The sequence below is a fragment of the Coregonus clupeaformis genome, chromosome 15 (genome assembly GCF_020615455.1).
Source record: "Coregonus clupeaformis isolate EN_2021a chromosome 15, ASM2061545v1, whole genome shotgun sequence".
Classification (NCBI taxonomy): Eukaryota; Metazoa; Chordata; class Actinopteri; order Salmoniformes; family Salmonidae; genus Coregonus; species Coregonus clupeaformis.
In genome coordinates this window covers 20,987,179-21,010,895 of record NC_059206.1, presented here as the reverse complement: position 1 = coordinate 21,010,895, position 23,717 = coordinate 20,987,179, and the positions used below count along the sequence as shown (strand labels likewise).

Genomic DNA, 23,717 nt, shown 5'->3' with positions numbered 1-23,717 from the left:
AATCACACAGTGAATTTAAGAAAGCCCTTTTTCAAATGTTAAGAACAAACTGTTTTTAACTATTAGAAAAATCACCATGTAATATGTATAGCTGTAATATAGGTACTTCAGTAGTAGTGTTTTTTTGCTGTTAATGTAAGTTTGGATTTTTTATTGTTTCATTGTTGTTATTATTATTAGAAAGTAGTTGCCATATTATTTTTGTTTCGAAGTATAAAAAAAAAAAAACTTGGACACCTGCATCCTGCAAAATGTCAAATAAATAAATACATTTCTGGTATCTGTATGGAACTACAGAAAAACTATTACGCCAAATACATTGATTATGTTCCCTAATGCTGACATCTTGTTGGAAGCTAAGCTAGAGTGCAAAAACCTTGCCAAACAAGACAATGGAGGAGCCTGAAGGAGAAACAGGTAGCTTAGCGCCATGTAGCCTAGCGGTTAAGACCATTGGGCCAGTAACCAAAAGGTTGCAGGTTCGAATCCCAGAGCCAGCTAGGTGAAAAATCTGTCGATGTGCCCTTGAGAAAGGCGCAACCCTAATTGCTCCTGTAAGTCACTCTGGATAAGAGTGTCTGCTAAAAATGTTTTATCAGACTGGCTATTTGCATCTCCTGCTGCCCTTCTCCCTCCTTTAACCTACCCATCCCTTCTGCCATTCTCCTTTTCCTCCCGCTCACCCTCTGCCACCATCCCCTTGCACCTCTATTCATACCCTCCAACTCCCCCACCTCTTCCTCCTCCTTCTTACCCTCTCCAGCAGCTTGCTCTTCATGAATGGTTTGACCACGTTGTAAGTGGTGGTGAAGTACCAGGGCTGGTGGGTCACGTGGATTGCCTTGAAACGGGCCGGGAATGAGTCCTGCAGTGCATACAACATAGAGACCAACACAGGCTGGGTCAGACACACTTAGGCAATAAGCACATTTAGCACATCCAGAGAGACATTCCGATAAGAATGCTGAACCACATAATACAAATAGTATCAGTGATCATATTGAATGGACTTCGTTTTCTGTTTGTGGGGAGTGGGACAGCTGGACTGATCACATACTGTACATTGATCTTTCTGTTTTGTTTGGACTGGCTGGTCTGATCAGATCTGAGTAGTTCCTAGACGGTCATGTTAGAATGGATGAATGGTAGTGATAACCACTGGTCTGATTAGGGCCTTGCCTTGTTCAGAAGGCATTCATTATTATAATTGTTTTAATGTACTGAAACAGATAGGCACTACTTGAACTGTAACACTTTACTTGACACCCAGTGTCATAACCATGTCATAATATGTCCTAACAGCTGACATAACTTGTCATAACCTGGTCATAACACTGTCAAGACCCATATATTTATACCTGTTGTGACATATATTGCATTATTTTATGGCTGGTTATGACACCTACATAAGAGTGTCAAAACCCACATTTATTCAAATTAGTTTTTTCCCTGCCAAGAAGTTTCCTTTCGTTTAAAAGTTTGTTTCTTAATTATTTACAGTAATGTTTTTTTAATCATATTTTAAATAACTTTATGACACTGTCATGAAGCATTATGATCATCCTGTGTCACTTTACTTGGACTAAGAAAATACACTTTATGACACTGTCTAGAAGCATTATGACCATTCTGTGTCACTTTACTTGGACTAAGAAAATGCACTTTATGACACTGTCAAGAAGCATTATGACCATCATATCATATAAGCCAGATAGGCCTATCACGTACATGCCCTTATATCAGTCATCAGTCAAAAAGAGGGTGTCTTGTCCTGCTCCTGAAATCTGCTCCTGCATTCATCCCAGTCACCAGCAACAGAGCATTGGGGAAGGTTAATGTCTGACATCAATGTGTGCGCAATTACAATGATAATTTAATATGGCAAATAAATAATATATATATAACATAAACATACTGTTGACACATAGGCTATGGTGTAATGGAAAGTTTTGCCTTGTGTGGTAGGTTTTGTGGGTTTTGACACTCTTATGTAGCTGTCATAACCAGACATAAAATAACTACGTGGTAGTTTTTGTGGGTTTTTACACTCTTATGTAGGTGTCATAACCAGCCATAAAATAAGGCAATATATGTCACAACAGGTCTAAATATGTGTCATGACAGTGTTATTACCATATTATAACAGGTTATGACAAGTAATGTCTGCTGTTATGACATATTATGACATGTTATGACCATGTCATAACGTGTTATGACGCTGGGTGTCACGTAAAGTGTTACCACTTGAACTGTCCCATTAAGAACGCCCATTTAATTTTTTCGTAGCAAAATGTCTTGCTACATTGTGCCTTACGGAACTGCATCCAGAACTAACAATCTATGGGTATAACTATTTTCTGTGTAAGGGTGCCTTTAAGTCTGATATTGTGTATTGATTTGTGTGTGTTGCTGCTCTGACCTGCATCATGTCCACCATCTTCTTGAGCTCAGTGGGTTTGATGCCAGAGGCGTGCTGCATGGTGAAACCCTTAAAGTTCTCTATCAGGACAAAACCATTGATCTGGGTCTCCTCATTCTCCAACAACTTCTCCAGGATCACACAGTATGCTCGCAGGGTCTATTACAGAGTGGGAGAGAGAGAGGAGGAAGAGGGAGAAAGGAGAGAGAAATTCATAAGGTTTGAATGTTTGTCCTAAGAGAAACTGCAGTGTGGCAAATTAAGTAGCTAAGTGCTTTTGGCTTTCAGTTTGTGAGGTAAGCTTTCCTGGTAGTCCAGATCTTCTATAACACCTCTCTGTTTTTTTTTATTGTCAGGCCCAAAATATGAACTCTTTAGGATTGGCCTCATTGGTGGTAGTCTGAGTGCCAGTCTGTTTGTATAGCCCCTGGGTAGCCCGCCTCTGGTGCTGCGGACATGAGGACAAAATTGGCTACACAGAACAGATAATACAGAACCAGTCTGATCTGTGGGTTTGGATGAGGATTACAACATTTTGGAAACTTTCCCAAAGTTACCAGGATTTTCAGAAATCCCAGTTGGAGGATTCCCTCCAATCGGGATTTCTAAAATAAAAAAAATAAAAATAAAAATCTGGAATTTTGCAGCCGTAGTTTGTATACTCTACCTCATCGAAGGTGACCTCCTCCAGGTCCCAGTTCTCGATGTTGAAGAGGATCACTACACGGCCGTACTTGTCCCTGCTGGGCAGGACCACAGGGTAGCCCGCCTCGATGGTGCTGCGGACCGCCTCGGGGGTTAGGTTCTCAAACAGCTCAGGGTAGTCCCTCCTAAAGCGCACATAACCTTTGCAGAAACAGCCACAGATATGAAATCAATGAGGTTCCTCTTGAAGAGCACGTATTAACATTGCCCTAACACCACCAATGTAGCCTGTTCCCAGATCTGTTTGGGCTCTTGCCTACTCCATTGGTGTCATTTTGAAGCCAACATTGGCATGACAATGAGTGACATGGAGTTAGCGTGATAGAATAAACAGAATCAGAATCACCTTTATTCGCCAAATACATTTACACATACTCAGAATTGTACTGGTGATATGGTGCTGCTAGTGATAGACAACATTTAGAGACAGAATACAGACAGAGGAATTTAGGCAACACAAAGTTTACATACATTATATACAAACAGACTGGCACTCAGGCTACGACCAATGAGGTCAATCCTAAAGAGTTCATACATTAACCTGACTGAATACATTAACCTGACTGAAAGCCCCAGCAAAATGGGATCAATGGTTTAACTACTCATAACACCTGCAAATTCAGATGAATGAAGTCCTTTTTGAAGAACACATGAGGTCAGTACAGTTCATAAGGCTGACACCCCTACGCCCCAAGCAGCACCGAAGCACCACCGCAAAGCGCTATATTTTACAGAGAATGCTGCAGAAGAAGCAACTCTTTCATCCGAGCGCGCGCGCACACACACGGTTGGTTGTTTAAACCTGTCTGAAAAGAGCCTATACTGCACTGAGTATACAAAACATTAAGAACACCTGCTCTTTCCATGGCATTGACTGACCAGGTGAATCCAGGCAAAAGCTATCATCCCTTATTGTTGTCACTTGTTAAATCCACTTCGATCAGTGTAGATGAACGGGAGGAGACAGGTTAAATAATAATTTTTAAGTCTTGAGACAATTTAGACATGGATTGTGTATGTGTGCCATTCAGAGGGTGAATGGACACTACAAAAGATTGAAGTGCTTTTGAACAGTAGTAGGTGTCAGGTGCACTGGTTTGTGTCAACAACTGCAATGCTGCTGGGTTTTTTACGCTCAACAGTTTCCCGTGTGTATCAAGAATGGTCCACCACCCAAAGGACATCCAGACAACTTGAGGCTGTTCTGAGGGCAAAAGGGGGTGCAACTCAATATTAGGAAGGTGTTCCTAATGTTTGCTTTACTCAGTGTATTTCTTTGTCAAAAAACATAATCTGAGCTGCATGCGCTCCTTCCATTGCCTTCCTTGTAGACAAAATAAAACAGGGTTGGGCGGATTACTTGAAAAATGTACTAGCCTACTAAGCCTACTAACATATTTATTAATAAAGAAAAAACATGCACATATTCAATAGCCTAGAAGAAACAAAGAAACCAAAAGATACGTTATTTTAACTTTGTAATAATTAATTTTCTTTCAATTTGCTCTAGAATCTATTATCAATAATAAAACTAGGCCTACAATATTTCCTTGAAAAGTAGACTCAAACCGCATATGTTGAATAGGAATTGCCTTGAACTTGTCAGCAGCACACCAAATCTCTCCAGACTCCATCCATTGGAGGAGTATTAGGCTACTAGTGATTGGCACCAATATGTAAAGTCTGCCTGCAGGCTATTAATAGGATACCAGTTGCATTTTTTACGATATGATAAGAAGGGGGAATGTGACTGAACTGCACAGATAGGAAAGTGTCCAGACAACTGTGTGCTGATTGACCAGTAGGCTAGATTTTAATGTTCTGAAAGATTAATTATAATCAATCATCTGAATACTTTTAGAGCCCCCATTGACACCTGATTGGCCATCAGCGGGACAATTAGTCAATATCCCTATATTGATGTTGGTCGTCTGCTATTGTCTGCTTGATTTAAAGCAGTGTCTAGTAACATTTAACAAAGAAAGCAAGGATGTTTCGAAACTGCATTTGTTTTTCCAAACTGCCCCCTGTAATTATTTTTCTTTCATTTAATTGAGTCTTATGATGGAAGCCTGGAGGTTTTTATTCTAGGCATGAAGATATTTCATCATCATGTCTAGATGTGTCACGGTCGTTGAGAGACGGGTCAAACCAAGGTGCACCATGGTATGCGTACATGTTTATTAAGACGAATAAACACTTGACAAAAATAACAAAACAACGAAAACGTGTAATCCTATGGGCTATACACACAACAAGCCTAACAGGAACACAAACGAGATCCCACAACTAAGGTAGGCAACCAGGCTGCCTAAGTATGATCCCCAATCAGAGACAACGATCGACAGCTGCCTCTGATTGGGAACCACACCCGGCCAACATAGATATACAAAACTAGATATACACATAGAAATTCACACCCTGACCAAACCAACTAAAGACAACCGGGCTCTCAAGGCCAGGGCGTGACAGTACCCCCCCCCCCCCCCAAAGGTGCGTACTCCGGCCGGCGGCCTCACCAACCTGACTCATTAGGGGAGGGTCCGGGTGGGCATTCAGCCTCGGAGGCGGCTCCGGGCCTGATGACCTCTCCCTCTCTGCCACCCCGTTGCGCCCCTGGTCTGGTCTGGACCTCGGCGCGATGCTTCCCCTCTCCTTCCTCCCACGATGCACCAAGCCCTGTCTGGACCCTGGTGTGGGAGACCCCGAACCTGGAGAGGGGCTGACGTCTGGGCCTGGATCGGCAATCCTCCCGCGATGCACCAAGCCCTGTCTGGACCCTGGTGTGGGAGGCCCCAACCCTGGAGAGGGGCTGACGTCTGGGCCTGGAGTGGAGCCGCTGACCGGAGCTGAACTGGACCCCGGTGGAGCGGACTGCTCTGGCTCCGGAGTGGAGCCACTGACCGGAGCTGGACTTGGCACCGGTGGAGCGGACTGCTCTGGCTCCGGAGTGGAGCCGCTGACCGGAGCTGGACTGAGCACCGGTGGAGCGGACTGCCCTGGCTCCGGAGTGGAACCGCTGACCAGAGCTGAACTGGACCCCGGTGGAGCGGACTGCCCTTGCTCCGGAGTGGAACCACTGACCGGAGCTGGACTGGGCACCGGTGGAGCGGACTGCTCTGGCTCCGGAGTGGAGCAGCTGACCGGAGCTGGACTGAGCACCGGTGGAGCGGACTACTCTGGCTCCGGAGTGGAGACGCTGACCGGAGCTGGACAAGGCACCGGTGGAGCGGACTGCTCTGGCTCCGGAGTGGATCCGCTGACTGTAGCTGAACTGGTCCCCGGTGGAGCGGACTGCCCTGGCTCCGGAGCGGTACCGCTGACCGGAGCTGGACTGGGCACTGGTGGAGCGGACTACTCTGGCTCCGGAGTGGAGCAGCTGACCGGAGCTGGATTTGGCACCGGTGGAGCGGACTATTCTGGCTTCGGAGTGGAGCAGCTGACCGGACCCGTATCCATCCCCATCTCTGGAGCAGGACTAAACGTTGTGCCCAGCCTGGGCACCGACGCAGAGGAAAATTCCAGCCCTGTAGTAGGACTGGTTGCCGGCCCCAGACTGGGCACCGACACGTTTAGGAGCTCCTGCTCCAAAACGGGGCTGTACGTTGTGCCCACCCTGGGCACCGACGCAGAGGTAGTTTCCAACCCTGTAGTTGGGCTGGTTGCCGGCCCCAGACTGGGCACCGACACAGTGCTCCCTGCAGGGGACCGTCGCTGGAGGTCGGGTGAGTTGTGTGGTTGGAGGAGGTGTAGAAACGCCACCTCTCTCCCATTGCTCCAATGTACTCACCACGCGCTCCATTGCGCTGCCGAGAGCCTGGATCCTGCTCGCCTGCCGTTGGATACGTTCCTCCAAAGATCCGGACGTACCTGCTGACTCCATTTTAGGTGCGTGTTTCTGTCCTGGAACGGACCGTGCCGGACTGGGAACACGCACCACTGGCTTGGTGCGAGGAGCAGGCACGGGTCGTGCCGGACTGGGAACACGCACCACCGGCTTGGTGCGAGGAGCAGGCACGGGCCGTGCCGGACTGGGAACATGCACCACTTGCTTGGTGCGAGAAGCAGGCACGGGGCATACCGGGCTGGGAACTGGTGTTGGAGATCCACGACTGTTCCAGTCCTTCTCTCTCCACCACCAATCCCCCTCCAGTGAGGACTCCTCCGGGATCCCCCACGAGTGAGGGAACAGAAATTAATCGTCGTCTTCCTCCGACTCCTCTGTGTAAAACTGCTCCCATTCCTGCTCCCATGGTTGTAGGGAATCCACCTAGAACCCCCACGGGTGCAATGGTTGGGGCTCTTCTCTCTCGATCCCCGACCACCCCTTTAGCCCCACCCCAACATTTTATTGGGGCTGCCTCTCAGGCTTCCTCTTCGGCCGGCACCGTTGATGTCGCCGTTGATCCTCTCCTACCCGGGCTTCGTCCTTCGCCCAGGGTCCTTTATCGGCTACACTCTCCTTCATTGCCTCCCGGTAACGACGGCCTCCTCCTCAGTAATTTTCCCCCAACCAAGGAGGACATCTACCAAGGTTACCTCCTGTTGAGTCCCAGGCGTTTGCTCCTTCTGGGCACGCTGCTTGGTCCTTTTATGGTGGGATCTTCTGTCACGGTCGTTGAGAGACGGGTCAGACCAAGGTGCAGCGTGGTATGCGTACATGTTTATTAAGACAAATAAACACTTGACAAAAATAACAAAACAACGAAAATGTGAAGTCCTATGGGCTATACACACAACAAGCCTAACAGGAACACAAATAAAATCCCACAACTAAGGTAGGCAACCAGGCTGCCTAAGTATGATCCCCAATCAGAGACAACGATCGACAGCTGCCTCTGATTGGGAACCACACCCGGCCAACATAGATATACAAAACTAGATATACACATAGAAATTCACACCCTGACCAAACCAACTAAAGACAACCGGGCTCTCAAGGCCAGGGCGTGACAAGATGATAAAAGACTACACTGATATCTTGTGCTTGGCTGCGAAATGTATGTGTCCACATAATATTTACATTGAGGAAGTGTTATCATAATCATTATTTTACATCCACGGTAGACGTCCCTCCTAATGAAAAGGCAGCCCATCCTGCTGACATGAGCTGCTGAACAGCGCACTTGCCCTTGAGATGCATTCATGGATGAGATAGTAAACTTGCCATTTCCAAAATGTTTTCAATGTAGTCCATTCATATGAAATATGTGCACAGTACTTGATTTTAAGTATCAATTTATCAAATCAGTTCTTGTTTTCTTGCTCTAACTGCAAGCAGCACCTGTCAAACTGTAATGTCTTGGAAAACACAGGGATGTCGTTGCGCACGAAACTCGTAGGCTATTATCATAGGACCTTGGAGTTTGCCAACAAACTGTAGGTTATTCTGTCTGGAATTGTTACTCTCCACCACGTACAAATTGCGATAGAAACAGGCCAATAAGAAAGCTGATAATTTTGCATGTGACTTGATGGTGAGAGCCCAATAATACATTCCCATGCAGTCCCTTTAATCATAGGCTATTGGTACTTTGTGCCTCCATTTCTATACAAATAGTATTTTTTTTACCAGATCCGAATATTTTACCAGATCCGAATATTTTCTCATGAACTGTATAATCACAGTTTCTAAACCCAGAGACGCAACATCGCTAGACTTCTGGGAACGCTTGCGAAACAGACCAAACAGACCAGGCCGGGGGTTGGGGTTTGAGAAGTCAGTGAAAGAAGTGAACAATTATTTCTTAGTTGTTAATTTTCTCAAAATCGAATGGCACAACCTAGATTCGAGCCAATGTCTTAAATAGTTGAACATCTTATTACTCCAACCTCGTGAAAGTGACAAACTGACACGTTTTCATTTTAGTCAAAAACGACTTTATATTGAAGGAGTGCATTATGATTTGATGGTAAGCCACGGCTGCCACCTCTACAATATATTTTTTAAAGGTTCAAAATGTAACCCCTCCCATCACAAAAATGTTCCGGTTTGAACCTTTACACAGGGGTTCCTCAAATACCCTTTTCAGAGGGGTTCCTCAAGGAACCTTTTTAAACTAGAAAGGTTCCGCCGGTGTGGCACCCAAAAGGTTATTCCAGGCACCTTTACATCTAAGAGTGTAAAGTGCATAGAGGGCGAGTGTGCTGTGGGCTCTGTATACAGCGTTGGCCCCTCGCTGATGTATTTTCCTCAACAAAAAGCAGCATAAGCCCCACCACTAGTATTTAGGACAGTCCGCAATTGTAAACATTTGTCGCTGTGCTTTCACATGGTGAGCAAAGACAATAACACCAGTTTCCCCCGCCTCTCCTCTCCTGCCCTAGCCCCTTCATACTGCAGAACCAATTAACCTCACGGTGTGTGTGTGCCTCGCCATATCCCTTTATACTGGACCACCAATTAACTCCAGAGAACAAGTGCATTCCTCTCTCACATTGAACCCACAAGGAAATAATGTGTGTGTTACATAATCATAGTATAATGCAATAAAAGTTACAACTAACTCATTTCACCTCTTTAGCGCAGTCCGCTGTAAGAGACGTGTGTTTATTTGCATGTCTCTGTAGCATGTTTATAGCCAGGTGTGTGTGTGTGTGTGTGTGTGTGTGCACATAAGTGTACACGTCTGTGTGTGTATGTGTGTGTGTGCATATATATGATTGTGCGTGGGTGTGTGAAAGAGAGGAAGAGGAGGGATGAAAGCACAGCCCGTCTCTGTCTCTGTTCCCAGCAGAACACTGCAGGCGTATAGGCTTAACAGACTTTCTGCCCTATTTGTGTATAAAAGAGCTCCTTTGTCCAGGGGACTTTGAAAATAACTAAGTCCACAATTAATGAACAGTATTCTCTCTGTCTTGGTGATGAGCAGGCTTCAGAGACTCAAAACAGAGCACAAAAGAGATTTGGCACTAAATTACTCAATCTATTACACAATGTTTATGGCAGAGAAAGCATGGGAGACCAGAGGTACAATATGCAGTGTGGGACAGAGAGATGCTATTTCATCTGAACACACATCAGGGTAATTCAGACAGGATGAAGATGATGATAACAACACTACATATGATGAATATGATGTCTCCCCAATATTCTTCTCTACAATTCTTTGATTAATTTATTGACCATTTACCACAGCTTGATTAAATGGCTGGATGGGTTGGTGGGTGAGTGGATGGATGGTGGGAGGGAGAGATTAACGGATAGATTTATGGGTGGGTGGATGGATGGATGCCATTTTTTTCCTTTGAGGCCTCCACACCAGCCAATATTTGTCCTTGAGGCCTCCATTATTAGCCAGATAATGATCAAGTCAGACAGGCCCACTGGGCTGAAAATGGACCAGCCCAACTGGCCAATTCACTCCTGATGGATGGATTGAACTAGTCTGATCCTTCCGGCCATTGAGAAAAGGAGCATCATGCAGGAAACATGCATCCCTTAGAAAAATAGGAGCTATCTAGGACCTAAATGGATTATTCGGCTGTCCCCATAGGAGAACCCTTTGAAGAACCCTTTTTGGTTCCAGGTAGAACCCTTTTGGTTCCAGGTAGGACCCTTTCCACAGAGGGTTCTACATTAAACCCAAAAGGGTTCTACGTGGAACCAAAAAGGGTTCTCCCTAGAACCAAAAAGGGTTATCCTATGGTGACAGCCGAAGAACCCTTTTGGAACCCTTTTTTTCTAAGAGTGTACACAGAGTAGGCACCCCCTCTACCTCTTACGCAGTTTTTCCAGAAATCGTGATTGGAAGATTCCAGAATCAGGAAGAAATCAGCAGAATATCCTCCAACCAGGATTAATGGAACATTTGGGGAACGTTACTGGAATTTTTGCAAACCTACTCTTACTATAGCCTTTCCCACTCACCCTTCAGGAGCTCGTGGGCTCTGGCCACGTCAAACTTGCGGGCTCTGATGAAGCGCAGCAGCAGGGAGTCTGGTTTGTCCCCGAAGCACTCCTGCACCGTCTTAGCCAGGTCATCCCCCTCTCCCGCCTTTTCTTTCATCATGGCCCTAAGCTCCTTCAGAGATGACACTCTCCTTTCTTCCGTCTCGTTGAGTTCATCCTTCGCCTGGAAGAGACACGAGTTAATCTAATTTGGAAGGAACAGGCGCGATTCTTGCTGTAACTCAGGGTGTTTTCACATATAGTACTCTTTAAAAGAACCAATCTCAGTCTGGGGTAAAATAAATAGCAAAATAATTCAGTTCTCTTTGTGTTCACACTGCCCTCTTCTTTGAATGAGGACTCAACTCTTTTGCCAGTTCAGTTCACCTATTTTGTGGTCTGAGTCATCTTTGCATTCACATTGTTATGTTTAGAAAGGAACCAAGATCGTTTTCCAACATTCACTCAATACAAAGGGCAGGACAAGCCATTTTGTACACTGCTCAAAAAAATAAAGGGAACACTAAAATAACACATCCTAGATCTGAATGAATGAAATAATCTTATTAAATACTTTTTTCTTTACATAGTTGAATGTGCTGACAACAAAATCACAAAAAAATTATCAATGGAAATCAAATTTATCAACCCATGGAGGTCTGGATTTGGAGTCACCCTCAAAATTAAAGTGGAAAACCACACTACAGGCTGATCCAACTTTGATGTAATGTCCTTAAAACAAGTCAAAATTAGGCTCAGTAGTGTGTGTGGCCTCCACGTGCCTGTATGACCTCCCTACAACGCCTGGGCATGCTCCTGATGAGGTGGCGGATGGTCTCCTGAGGGATCTCCTCCCAGGCCTGGACTAAAGCATCCGCCAACTCCTGGACAGTCTGTGGTGCAACGTGGCGTTGATGGATGGAGCGAGACATGATGTCCCAGATGTGCTCAATTGGATTCAGGTCTGGGGAACGGGCGGTCCATAGCATCAATACCTTCCTCTTGCAGGAACTGCTGACACACTCCAGCCACATGAGGTCTAGCATTGTCTTGCATTAGGAGGAACCCAGGGCCAACCGCAACAACATATGGTCTCACAAGGGGTCTGAGGATCTCATCTCGGTACCTAATGGCAGTCAGGCTACCTCTGGCGAGCACATGGAGGGCTGTGCGGCCCCCCAAAGAAATGCCACCCCACACCATGACTGACCCAACGCCAAACCGGTCATTCTGGAGGATGTTGCAGGCAGCAGAACGTTCTCCACGGCGTCTCCAGACTCTGTCATGTCTGTCACATGTGCTCAGTGTGAACCTGCTTTCATCTGTGAAGAGCACAGGGCGCCAGTGGCGAATTTGCCAATCAATTTGCCAACCCCCACCTGTGGACGTCGGGCCCTCATACCACCCTCATGGAGTCTGTTTCTGACCGTTTGAGCAGACACATGCACATTTGTGGCCTGCTGGAGGTCATTTTGCAGGGCTCTGGCAGTGCTCCTCCTGCTCCTCCTTGCACAAAGGCGGAGGTAGCAGTCCTGCTGCTGGGTTGTTGCCCTCCTACGGCCTCCTCCATGTCTCCTGATGTACTGGCCTGTCTCCTGGTAGCGCCTCCATGCTCTGGACACTACGCTGACAGACACAGCAAACCTTCTTGCCACAGCTCGCATTGATGTGCCATCCTGGATGAGCTGCACTACCTGAGCCACTTGTGTGGGTTGTAGACTCCGTCTCATGCTACCACTAGAGTGAAAGCACTGCCAGCATTCAAAAGTGACCAAAACATCAGCCAGGAAGCATAGGAACTGAGAAGTGGTCTGTTGTCACCACCTGCAAAACCACTCCTTTATTGGGGGTGTCTTGCTAATTGCCTATAATTTCCACCTGTTGTCTATTCCATTTGCACAACAGCATGTGACATTTATTGTCAATCAGTGTTGGTTCCTAAGTGGACAGTTTGATTTCACAGAAGTGTGATTGACTTGGAGTTACATTGTGTTGTTTAAGTGTTCCCTTTATTTTTTTGAGCAGTGTATTATCGGACAGCTATATAAACCTACTTACATTTTGGAAGCTAATAGCTTAATTTTTTATAGCTTTATAGTATTCACACCCCTTGGCATTTGTCCTATTTTGTTGCCTTACAACCTGGAATTCAAATGGATTTTTTTGGGGTTTGTATCATTTGATTTACACAACATGCCACTTTGAAGATGCAAACAATTTTTTGGGGTGAAATAAACAAGAAATAAGACAAAAAAACTGAAAACTTGAGCGTGCATAACTATTCACCCCCAAAGTCAATACTTTGTAGAGCCACCTTTTGCAGCAATTACAGCTGCAAGTCTCTTGGGGTACAGTTAAAGTTGGAATATTACATACACTTAGGTTGGAGTCATTAAAACTGTTTTTTCAACCACTCCACAAATTTCTTGTTAACAAACCATAGTTTTGGCAAGTCGGTTATGACATCTACTTTGTCCATGACACAAGTACGTTTTCCAACAATTGTTTATAATTCACTGTATCACAATTCCAGTGGGTCAGAAGTTTACATACACTAAGTTGACTGTGCCATTAAACAGCTTGGAAAATTCCAGAAAATTATGTCATGACTTTAGAAACTTCTGATAGGCTAATTGACATAATTTGAGTCAATTGGAGGTGTACCTGTGGATGTATTTCAAGGCCTACCTTCAAACGCAGTGCCTCTTTGCTTGACATCATGGGAAAATCAAAAGAAATCAGCCAAGACCTCAGAAAAAAAATTGTAGACCTCCACAAATCTGGTTCATCCTTAGGAGCAATTTCCAAATGCCTGAAGGTACCACGTTCATCAGTACAAACAATAGTATGCAAGTATAAACACCATGGGACCACGCAGCCGTCATACAGCTCAGGAAGGAGACGCGTTCTGTCTACTAGAGATGAACGTACTTTGGTGCGAAAAGTGCAAATCAATCCCAGAACAACAGCAAAGGACCTTGTGAAGATGCTGGAGGAAAAAGGTACAAAAGTATCTATATCCACAGTAAAACGAGTCCTATATCGACATAACCTGAAAGGCCGCTCAGCAAGGAAGAAGCCACTGCTCCAAAACCGCCATAAAAAACACAGACTACGTTTTGCAACTGCACATGGGGACAAATATCGTACTTTTTGGAGAAATGTCCTCTGGTCTGATGAAACAAAAATAAAACAGTTTGGCCATAATAACCATCTTTATGTTTGGAGGAAAAAGAGGGATCCTTGCAAGCCGAATAACACCATCCCAACCGTGAAGCACGGGGGTGGCAGCATCATGCCGTGGGGGTGCTTTGCTGCACGAGGGACTGGTGCACTTCACAAAATAAATGGCATCATGACGAAGGAAAATTATGTGGATATATTGAAGCAACATCTCAAGACATCAGTCAGTAAGTTAAAGCTTGGTCTCAAATGGGTCTTCCAAATGGACAATGACCCCAAGCATACTTCCAAAGTTGTGGCAAAATGGCTTAAGGACAACAAAGTCAAGGTATTGGAGTGGCCATCACAAAGCCCTGACCTCAATCCTATAGAAAATCTGTGGGCAGAACTGAAAAAGCATGTGCGAGCAAGGAGTCCTACAAACCTGATTCAGTTACACCAGCTCTGTCAGGAGGAATGGGCCAAAATCCACCCAACTTATTGTGTAGGGGTGTAACGATCCATCTACTACATCGATGTATTGATTTATATTCCTATGATTCAACTACATCGATCTGTGCTCGGCGAGTTGGCCTTTTGGACAACATATATCGATCTAACATCGTTTTAAAATGTAATAAATCGATTGTATCGATACTAGGAAATAACCCATTGGATTTAAGCACGTCAGACTTTATATGAATGTTTTTTCTTAGCACTTTTAATGATAAAGGCTTTAAACATTACTCGATTCAGTCTGCCTATCCGTGACGTCATCGCGCCAGCAGCAGCGCAAAGGCGCCAAGACAACAAAACATAGCGGACGACAGAGGAGAAGCCGACGAGCGAGAAATTATCAAGCCACCATTGCGGTCCTTACAAGAAACAGGAATCTAGGAAACTTCACCTGCACTGTCCAGTATCCAGGTATTTATTTCAGTCACACTGGTTGAATTTTTGTTAGGCCTACTGCTGCTAGGTAGCTCTCTCTATGCTCTCCCCCTCCCCTCTGTCTGTCCTTGATTGCAGGAGTGAAGTCTGGTGTGCGGGAGTCAGGGTTCCAGCTGCAGCTCATTCACCATAATCACCTCAGCCTTTAAGACCCGGTCAAACTTGCCACTCATCGTCAGATCATAGTCAAGACGACCATGTTAATCTCGCTGCCGACTCAACCTGTTTGTTTTCGCTCTTTGTGTTTTTGGCCTGTTCTATTTACTTTTCTCCTGTGCCACAGATTATTGGAACCTGACTCCTGCCTCCGCTTCACTCCTGCCACCACCATCCTACTTTCCACTACCGGACCTCCCTTTTGGACTCACCACGGACACTAGGAAATTACGGTACCACACCTGCCCTGACCTGGATCTGTTACCCTCCCTGTAACCTGGACTTGCTCTTCCCCTATTATTGGAAACCTGGACTAATTGAACATTGTAAATAAACCTGTTAAACCTTCTCTGGCTTGGTGTAGTTGTCTGCATTTGGGTTCAAATCCAGTTAAATCATGACAATTTTTGGCTAAAAGGTTACTGAATCGATTTCAAGTCACTGAATCGTTTCGGATCGTATCATTCTAAATGAACCAATATCGTCCTTGAATCGTATCGACAACCACGAATCGTGATACAAATCGAATCGTTGTTAAAACGAATCGTTACACCCCTATTATTGTGGGAAGCTTGTGGAAGTCTACACGAAACGTTTGACCCAAGTTAAACAATTTAAAGGCAATGCTACCAAATACCAATTGAGTGTATGTTAACTTCTGACCCACTGGGAATGTGATGAAAGAAATAAAAGCTGAAATAAATAATTCTCTCTACTATTATTCTGACATTTCTCATTCTTAAAATAAATTGGTGATCCTAACTGACCTCAGACAGGGATTTTTTTACTAGGATTAAATGTCAGGAATTGTGAAAAACTGAGTTTAAATGTACTTGGCTAAGGTGTATGTAAACCTCAGATTTCAACTGTATGTCTCTATAAGCTTGGCACATCTAGCCACTGGGATTTTTGCCCATTCTTCAAGGCAAAACTGCTCCCGCTCCTTCAAATTGGATGGGTTCTGCTGGTGTACAGCAATCTTTAAGTCATACCACATATTCTCAATTGGATTGAGGTCTGGGCTTTGACTAGGCCATTCCAAGACATTTAAATGTTTCCCCTTAAACCACTCGAGTGTTGCTTTAGCAGTATGCTTAGGGTCATTGTCCTGCTGGAAGGTGAACCTCCGTCCAAGTCTCAAATCTCTGGAAGACTGAAACAGCTTTCCCTCAAGAATTTCCCTTTTATTTAGCACCATCCATCATTCCTTCAATTCTGACCAGTCTCCCAGTCCCTGCCGATGAAAAACATCAGATGGTGTTCTCGGGGTGATGAGAGGTGTTGGGTTGGTGCCAGACATAGCATTTTCCTTGATGGCCAAAAAGCTCAATTTTAGTCTCATCTGACCAGAGTACCTTCTTCCATATGTTTGGGGAGTCTCCCACATGGCTTTTGGTGAACACCAAACGTGTTTGCTTATTTTTTTATTTAAGCAAAGGCTTTTTTCTGGCCACTCTTCCGTAAAGCCCAGCTCTGTGGAGTGTACAGCTTAAAGTGGTCCTATAGACAGATACTCCAATCTCCGCTGTGGGGCTTTGCAGCTCCTTCAGGGTTATCTTTGGTCTCTTTGTTGCTCTCTGATTAATGCCCTCCTTGCCTGGTCCATGAGTTTTGGTGGGAGGCCCTCTATTGGCATGTTTGTTGTGGTGCCATATTCTTTCCATTTTTTAATAATGGATTTAATGGTGCTCCGTGGGATGTTCAAATTTTCGGATATTTTTTTATAACCCAACCCTGATCTGTACTTCTCCACAACTTTGTCCCTGACCTGTTTGGAGAGCTCCTTAGTCTTCATGGTGCCGCTTGCTTGGTGGTGCCCCTTGCTTAGTTGTGTTGCAGACTCTGGGGCCTTTCAGAACAGTTGTATATATACTGAGATCATGTGACACTTAGATTGCACACAGGTGGACTTTATTTAACTAATTATGTGACTTCTGAAGGTAATTGGTTGCACCAGATCTTATTTAGGGGCTTCATAGCAAAGGGGGTGAATACATATGCACGCACCACTTTTCCGGTATTAGTTTTTTAGAATATTTTGAAACAAGTTATTTTTTTAATTTCACTTCACCAATTTGGACTATTTTGTGTATGTCCATTACATGAAATCCAAATTAAAATCTGAAATATTTTGTTGTCTTCTCACACTATTCAAAGCCCACAATCAAATAAACTGTTCATGAAGCTCTCTTAGCCTGTAGATCACATATTGCAAACAAATAATCTGAACATCGTGTCGGTACAAAGCTCCACACACATTTTTGTATTTCTGTGCATCCTTGACAATCGCTATGGTTCACTCCTACAGACTGTGAGTCATGTGGCCGTGGCTTGCTATATAAAGCAGGCAGACAGGCATCGAGGCATTCAGTTACTGTTTGATTGAATGTTAGAATTGGCAAAACTAGTGACCTAAGCGACTTTGAGCGTGGTATAATTGTCGGTGCCAGGCAAGCTGGTTCCAGTATCTCAGAAATGGCCAGCCTCCTGGGCTTTTCACGTACGACAGTGTCTAGGGTTTACCGAAAATGGTGCGACAAACAAAAAACATCCAGTCAGCGGCAGTCCTGTGGGTGAAAACAGCTTGTTGATGAGAGAGGTCGAAGGAGAATGGCAAGAATCGTGCAAGCTAAGAGGCGGGTCACAAACACGCAAATATTGGTGGTGCGCACAATGGCATCTCGGAACGCACAATTCATCGGTCCTTGTCACGGATGGGCTATTGCAGCAGGCGACCACACCGGCTTCCACTCCTTTCAGCTAAAAACAAGAAGAAGTGGGCATGCGATCACCAACACTGGACAATTGAGGAGTGGAAAAACATTGCCTGGTCCGACAAATCCTGGTCCTGTAGCGTCATGCTGATGGCAGAGTCAGGATTTGGCGTAAGCAGCATGAGTTCATGGCCTCATCCTGCCTGGTGTCAATGGTACAGGCTGGTGCCGGTGGTGTAATAGTGTGGGGAATGTTTTCCTGGCACACGTTAGATCCCTTGATACCAATTGAGAAACGTGTCCATGCCCCGAAGAATTCAGGCTGTTCTGGAGGCAAAGGGGGTTCGACCTGGTACTAGATGGGTGCACCTAATAAACTGGCCACTGAGTGTATGTGCAGGCAATACGTTATTTTTTATAGTACATATTTTATTGGGATTGAAAATGTCATAAACAACAATAGGATTTTTAAGGTGTTATAGGTATTACCTTCTGTATTGTGTGTACAGGCAGTTTGGGACAGGGTCCAAACACAGGCCCGTGGTCCTTCACAGTCAGATGCTCCAGCTTGGACCTCATGGCCTGCTCCTCCTCCGACACCATACGGAACGTTCCGGTCTAGACAGATGGACATGATCAGGGTTTCACTGATAGATGAAGAACCTGTTTGAATTCCTTCATTCTTCATTTCCTCCTTTCCTTGTGTAATCATTGATCCAACATGATTTAATCGGTGAAAGTAACGTTAATGAATCTTTGCTGTCATCTTTTTGGTGGCCCTATTTGAATACTTTAAAAAATGCATCACTCCATCATTCCTTTACTTAACCTTTACGGGATCGGTGTCCTGTATATGGGATGGTTGAGCTAACGTGCGCTTATGTGATTAGCATGACTGTTGTAAGTAACATCAAACTTTCCAGGACATAGACATGTCTTATATGGGCAGAAAGCTTACATTCTTGTTAATCTAACTGCACTGTCCAATTTACAGTAGCTATTACAGTGAAAAAATACCATGCTATTGTTTGAGGAGAGTGCACAACAACGAAAAATTGGTTTGATACATTCACCTCTGAAGGTAAATAATGTACTTACATTCAGTAATCTTGCTCTGATTTGTCATCCTAAGGGTCCCAGAGATAAAATATAGCATAGTTTTGTTTGATAAAATCCATTTTTATATTCAAATGTAGGAACTGGGTTCTACAGTTTGAACCCCTGCTGTCTCGGGCTCCACACCCACCCCACCCTGCCAGCTAGATCTGTGAAAGTTAGTGTATAAGCTGTATCATGATCCACCCTCCTGTAGCTCAGTTGGTAGAGCATGGCGCTTGCAACGCCAGGGTTGTGGGTTCAATTCCCACAGGGTGCCAGTATGAAAAATGTATGCACTCACTAACTGTAAGTCGCTCTGGATAAGAGCGTCTGCTAAATGACTAACATGTAAATGTATGACATTCCTGGGAGTGTGTAAACTTACATTTTGTATTACCATATCATTTTTTTGTATGTTCTCTATAGTTATGTACTTGCAAATGTATCAATTGACCAATTCGGCACATTTGGGCAGACTTGATACAAAATAGTCCAGTATTGCAATGCTTCACTGGATCAATCTGAAACTTTGCACACACCCTGCTGCCATCTAGTGGCCATATTCTAAATTGCGCCTAAACTGCAATATTATATTGTGGCCTTTCTCTTGTATTTAAAAAATGATGGGACAAAAATAATTATAGAAAACAGATGTTTTTTTGTTTGTATTATCTTTTACCAGATCTAATGTGTTATATTCACCTACATTAATTTAACATTTCCACAAACTTCAAAGTGTTTCCTTTCAAATGGTATCAAGAAAATGCATATCCTTGCTTCAGGTCCTGAGCTACAGGTAGTTAGATTAGGGTATGTCATTTTAGGCGAAGATTGAAAAAAAGGGTCCGATCCTTAAGAGGTTAATTCATGGAAAGGTTATTGGAATTGGCAACCTCACTCTGTAAGAGGGTTTGGGTTCAGTTCCTTTTCAATTAATGTCAATACAGGGTGAATCTCAATGTCTACGGACAAACTGCAGGTGTAGACAGAAAAACATTTGAGAAATTCATACCAGCAGATACACACAGTCAAGCAAAGACACAAACACACACACACACACGCACACGCACACGCACACACACACACACGCACACACGCACACACGCACACACACACACAATGGAGTGTTTAATCTGCCTCACATGATTATAGAGAGGGCTGCTAAGGCCACCTCTTAGATTAGGAGGAGCCCATCCCAGATCCTGCATATTTTACATAACAACATAGTTAACCAGCGACGTATAGTGACATTCAAATGTCCCCCGAAAGGAGGAGGCTATACGAACACGTCTGGTGCCCAAATTGATGATGAATGTCGCCTGTAGACGAACAGATTCAGTTCAGTCAATTGTCCTGATGAGCCCTTCCCAGCTAGCTAGTTTATGTTTGTGGCTTAAAACTTCAGTGAGAATTTGAAACTTGTCTGCCAAAGTTGGGACTTGGGAAAGTGTTCAGAATCATTCAGTTTTTATCAGATACATTTTTTGTTGTTGTTTTTTTACAAAAATGTAGACGTTAATGCCGTAGTTGTACATTTTCGGTGAAAATCACTACAATAAATGTGCTTTAGCTGTCATCCTGGCCTGATATTGGCTCCAGGTGAAGGACACTGTGCCCCGTGTTGTTGTGAGGCTGGCTTGCAGCGCAAACTCTCCCCAATAAGCAGTAGACTGTATCACATCCAGATGTTTACTACCAATATTATAAGTTATATCTCATGTAGGCTGGAACAAATTGGCCACGTTAGCTACCACCATTGACATGTGGTACAGTTGCCCGGTGGAAAGCAACTGCTGTCCAGTGGGAAACAACTCTTGTTGGCAAGCCAAGCACCTCAATACAGAGGGTACGCACTACAGAGGGTAGTGCGTACGGCCCAGTACATCACTGGGGCCAAGCTTCCTGCCATCCAGGACCTCTATACCAGGCAGTGTCAGAGGAAGGCCACCCTAGTCATTCACTGTTCTCTCTGCTACCGCACGGCAAGCGGTACCAGAGCGCCAAGTCTAGGTCCAAGAGGCTTCTAAACAGCTTCTACCCCCAAGCCATAAGACTCTTGAACATCTAATCAAATGGCTACCCAGACTATTTGCATTGCACCCCCTCTTTTACGCTGCTGCTACTCTGTTTATTATCTATGCATAGTCACTTTAATAACTCTACCTACATGTACATATTATCTCAATTACCTCGACTAACCGGAGCCCCCGCACATTGACTCGGTACCGGTACCCCTGTATATAGCCTCGCTATTGTTATTTTACTGCTGCTCTTTAATTATTTGTTACTTTTATTTCCTTTTTTTTAAGGTATTCTTTCTTAAAACTGCATTGTTGGTAAAGGGCTTGTAAGTAAGCATTTCAGTGTAAGGTCTACACCTGTTGTATTTGGCGGATGTGACAAATACAATTGGATTTGATTTGATTTTGATACAACACTGTTGCACTGATAAAGCCAGACTTAGAGTGCCACTCTAGTTATAAAAGCCTTTAGAATAGTTCACTAGTTGGCTAAAGTATAAACAGACTGGCAACCAGGATAGTAACCTTTTGAATAGTTACTCAATTAACTTACAGCAGCCATTGTCACAGGGTCTTGCAGCAGCTTCACAGACACTGTGAAGAGAAAAGAGTTGGAACAGAAAATACAATGGATTACTCTCCAGAACCCTTCAATTACTGTGCTCCCAGAAAAACCATTTAATAATGTTTGGGTTCAATACAACACTTAAAACAGTACTTTAAGAGCAGCTGTACTACTTTAGGAGTCTAAGAGTAGGTGTGCTGATTTCTGATCAGTTTATAGCCTTTTACATCATAATTAATTAGATTACATGTACTGGACGGACGGACGGACGGACGGACGGACGGGGGGGGGGGTGGCAGAGAGTCTCTTCCACATGAAGACAACAGTAAAGTTAAGTGATGAAAGAATGATCATAGGATAAGATTATCCTATTTCATGCATCTTCTCTTGACTACAGGGCTACAATGAGGGGGCACTGGGAACCCCACCCTTATGCACTCTGAATCAAAGCAAATGTTTTTCAATCAGTTTTGTAATCTGCCATGTATTTTTGACATACAAAATACATATTTTAAAAAATGGTATTTTTGACATGTTACCATATATTTTTCACATATATTTTTTCACATTGCATTACAAACGTGGTGGTCAAAGCTCTCTGAAACAACACAGAAAATGTAAAGTAAATCAGACTTCCTCTAACATCCACATAACAAAGATATAACATATAACAATTTATGTCAGATAGCCACACCGTGATAGTTATTCTGATCAACCAACGTGTTTCTGCTTTGGGACATCTTTGTTTAATCCAGATATAGAACTACATGTGGAATTTTAAGAAGCGAGCGCATCACTGTGTGCATTACAGCTAGACTTGCATTTGTCTATTTAAACTTTTTTTTAAATGTTTTAATATATATATATTTTTATTTTGCATTCTTTATCCATTTTTAATCTATTAATGATCTCTAGAGGTGTAAAAAAAAAAATCGAGAGAGACCTGGCACAATGTCAGCAATGGAAAAATATTACAGGTGTACATTTAGCATCACTCCAGCATCCCTACAAACAGAATCAGACCTAAACGCTTGTGTTTTGAAACAGTGAAACTAGCTCTTCACAACTTTTTAGATTGTATCATCATCATAATAACCACAAAGTCAACACAACACAACACGTTTCATCAGAACACTCTTAGAAAAAAGGGTTCCAAAAGGGTTCTGTGGCTGTCCCCACAGGAGAACCCTTTTTGGTTGCAGGTAGAACTCTTTTGGGTTCCATGTAGAACCCTCTGTGGAAAGGGTTCTACATGGAACTCAAAAGGGTTCTACCTGGAACCAAAAGGGGTTATTCAAAGGGTTCTCCAATGGGGACACCCGAATAACCCTGTTTGGTTTTTCTAAGAGTGTACAAAAAGAAAGAGACCATCAAAAGTACAGAAACAGAAGCAACCTCTATGAATGTGTTTTAGCAACTGATTTACCAGTGATTGCATTATATGTACACTCTTAGAAAAAAAGGTGCTATCCAGAACCTTAAAGGGTTCTTCGGCTGTCCCCATAGGATAACCCTTTTTGGTTCCAGGTTATACCTGGAACCAGAAAGGATTCTCCTATGGGGACAGCTGAAGAACCCTTTTGGAACCCTTTTTCTGAGTGTACTGTATAACCTATGCATGTACCAGCAGCATGCTTAATAAAGTGAATTAGTGTCTCCTTTCTGCTGAGCAGAGGCTGTACATGCCTTACCTTAGTGATGGGGTTCTGGGTGCTGCACAGGCAGGGATGGAGTGAGTAAGAAAACGAGCGAGAGACCGGGTGGTAGAGGATAAGGCATGCGGGAGTGAGAGAGGACAGCAGAGGGGCTGAAAGGAGGGGAGGAGTGATTTGTTGTGTCACTTTGAGAAGGATTAACCTGTCACACTACATTACTGTGATATAATTAACGAGAGAGAGAGAGAAAGAGAGAGAGAGAGAGAGAGAGAGAGAGAGAGAGAGAGAGAGAGAGAGAGAGAGAGAGAGAGAGAGAGAGAGAGAGAGAGAGAGAGAGAGAGAGAGAGAGAGAGAGAGAGAGAGACATGTCTGTCTGTCTG

At 44.1% G+C, this 23,717-nt stretch overlaps 1 protein-coding gene across 2 annotated transcripts in view; it reads right to left on the bottom strand.

The window, feature by feature from the left end:
• The window catches only part of LOC121583259 (retinaldehyde-binding protein 1-like), a 28,441-nt gene extending 4,942 nt beyond the window's left edge, over positions 1–23,499 (bottom strand). The window contains exons 1-7 of one of the 2 annotated variants that reach the window (XM_041899443.1): positions 23,369–23,499; positions 21,671–21,711; positions 18,488–18,616; positions 10,995–11,199; positions 3,087–3,265; positions 2,420–2,578; positions 755–865 (exon numbers count right to left, since the gene is read on the bottom strand). In XM_041899443.1, the coding sequence (XP_041755377.1) occupies positions 755–865; positions 2,420–2,578; positions 3,087–3,265; positions 10,995–11,199; positions 18,488–18,616; positions 21,671–21,679 (792 nt within the window). In that variant the 5' untranslated portion in view covers positions 21,680–21,711; positions 23,369–23,499. The remainder of the gene's footprint in view (positions 1–754; positions 866–2,419; positions 2,579–3,086; positions 3,266–10,994; positions 11,200–18,487; positions 18,617–21,670; positions 21,712–23,368) is intronic. The other variant, XM_041899442.1, reaches the window with a different exon arrangement.
• Positions 23,500–23,717: the final 218 nt, after the last annotated feature.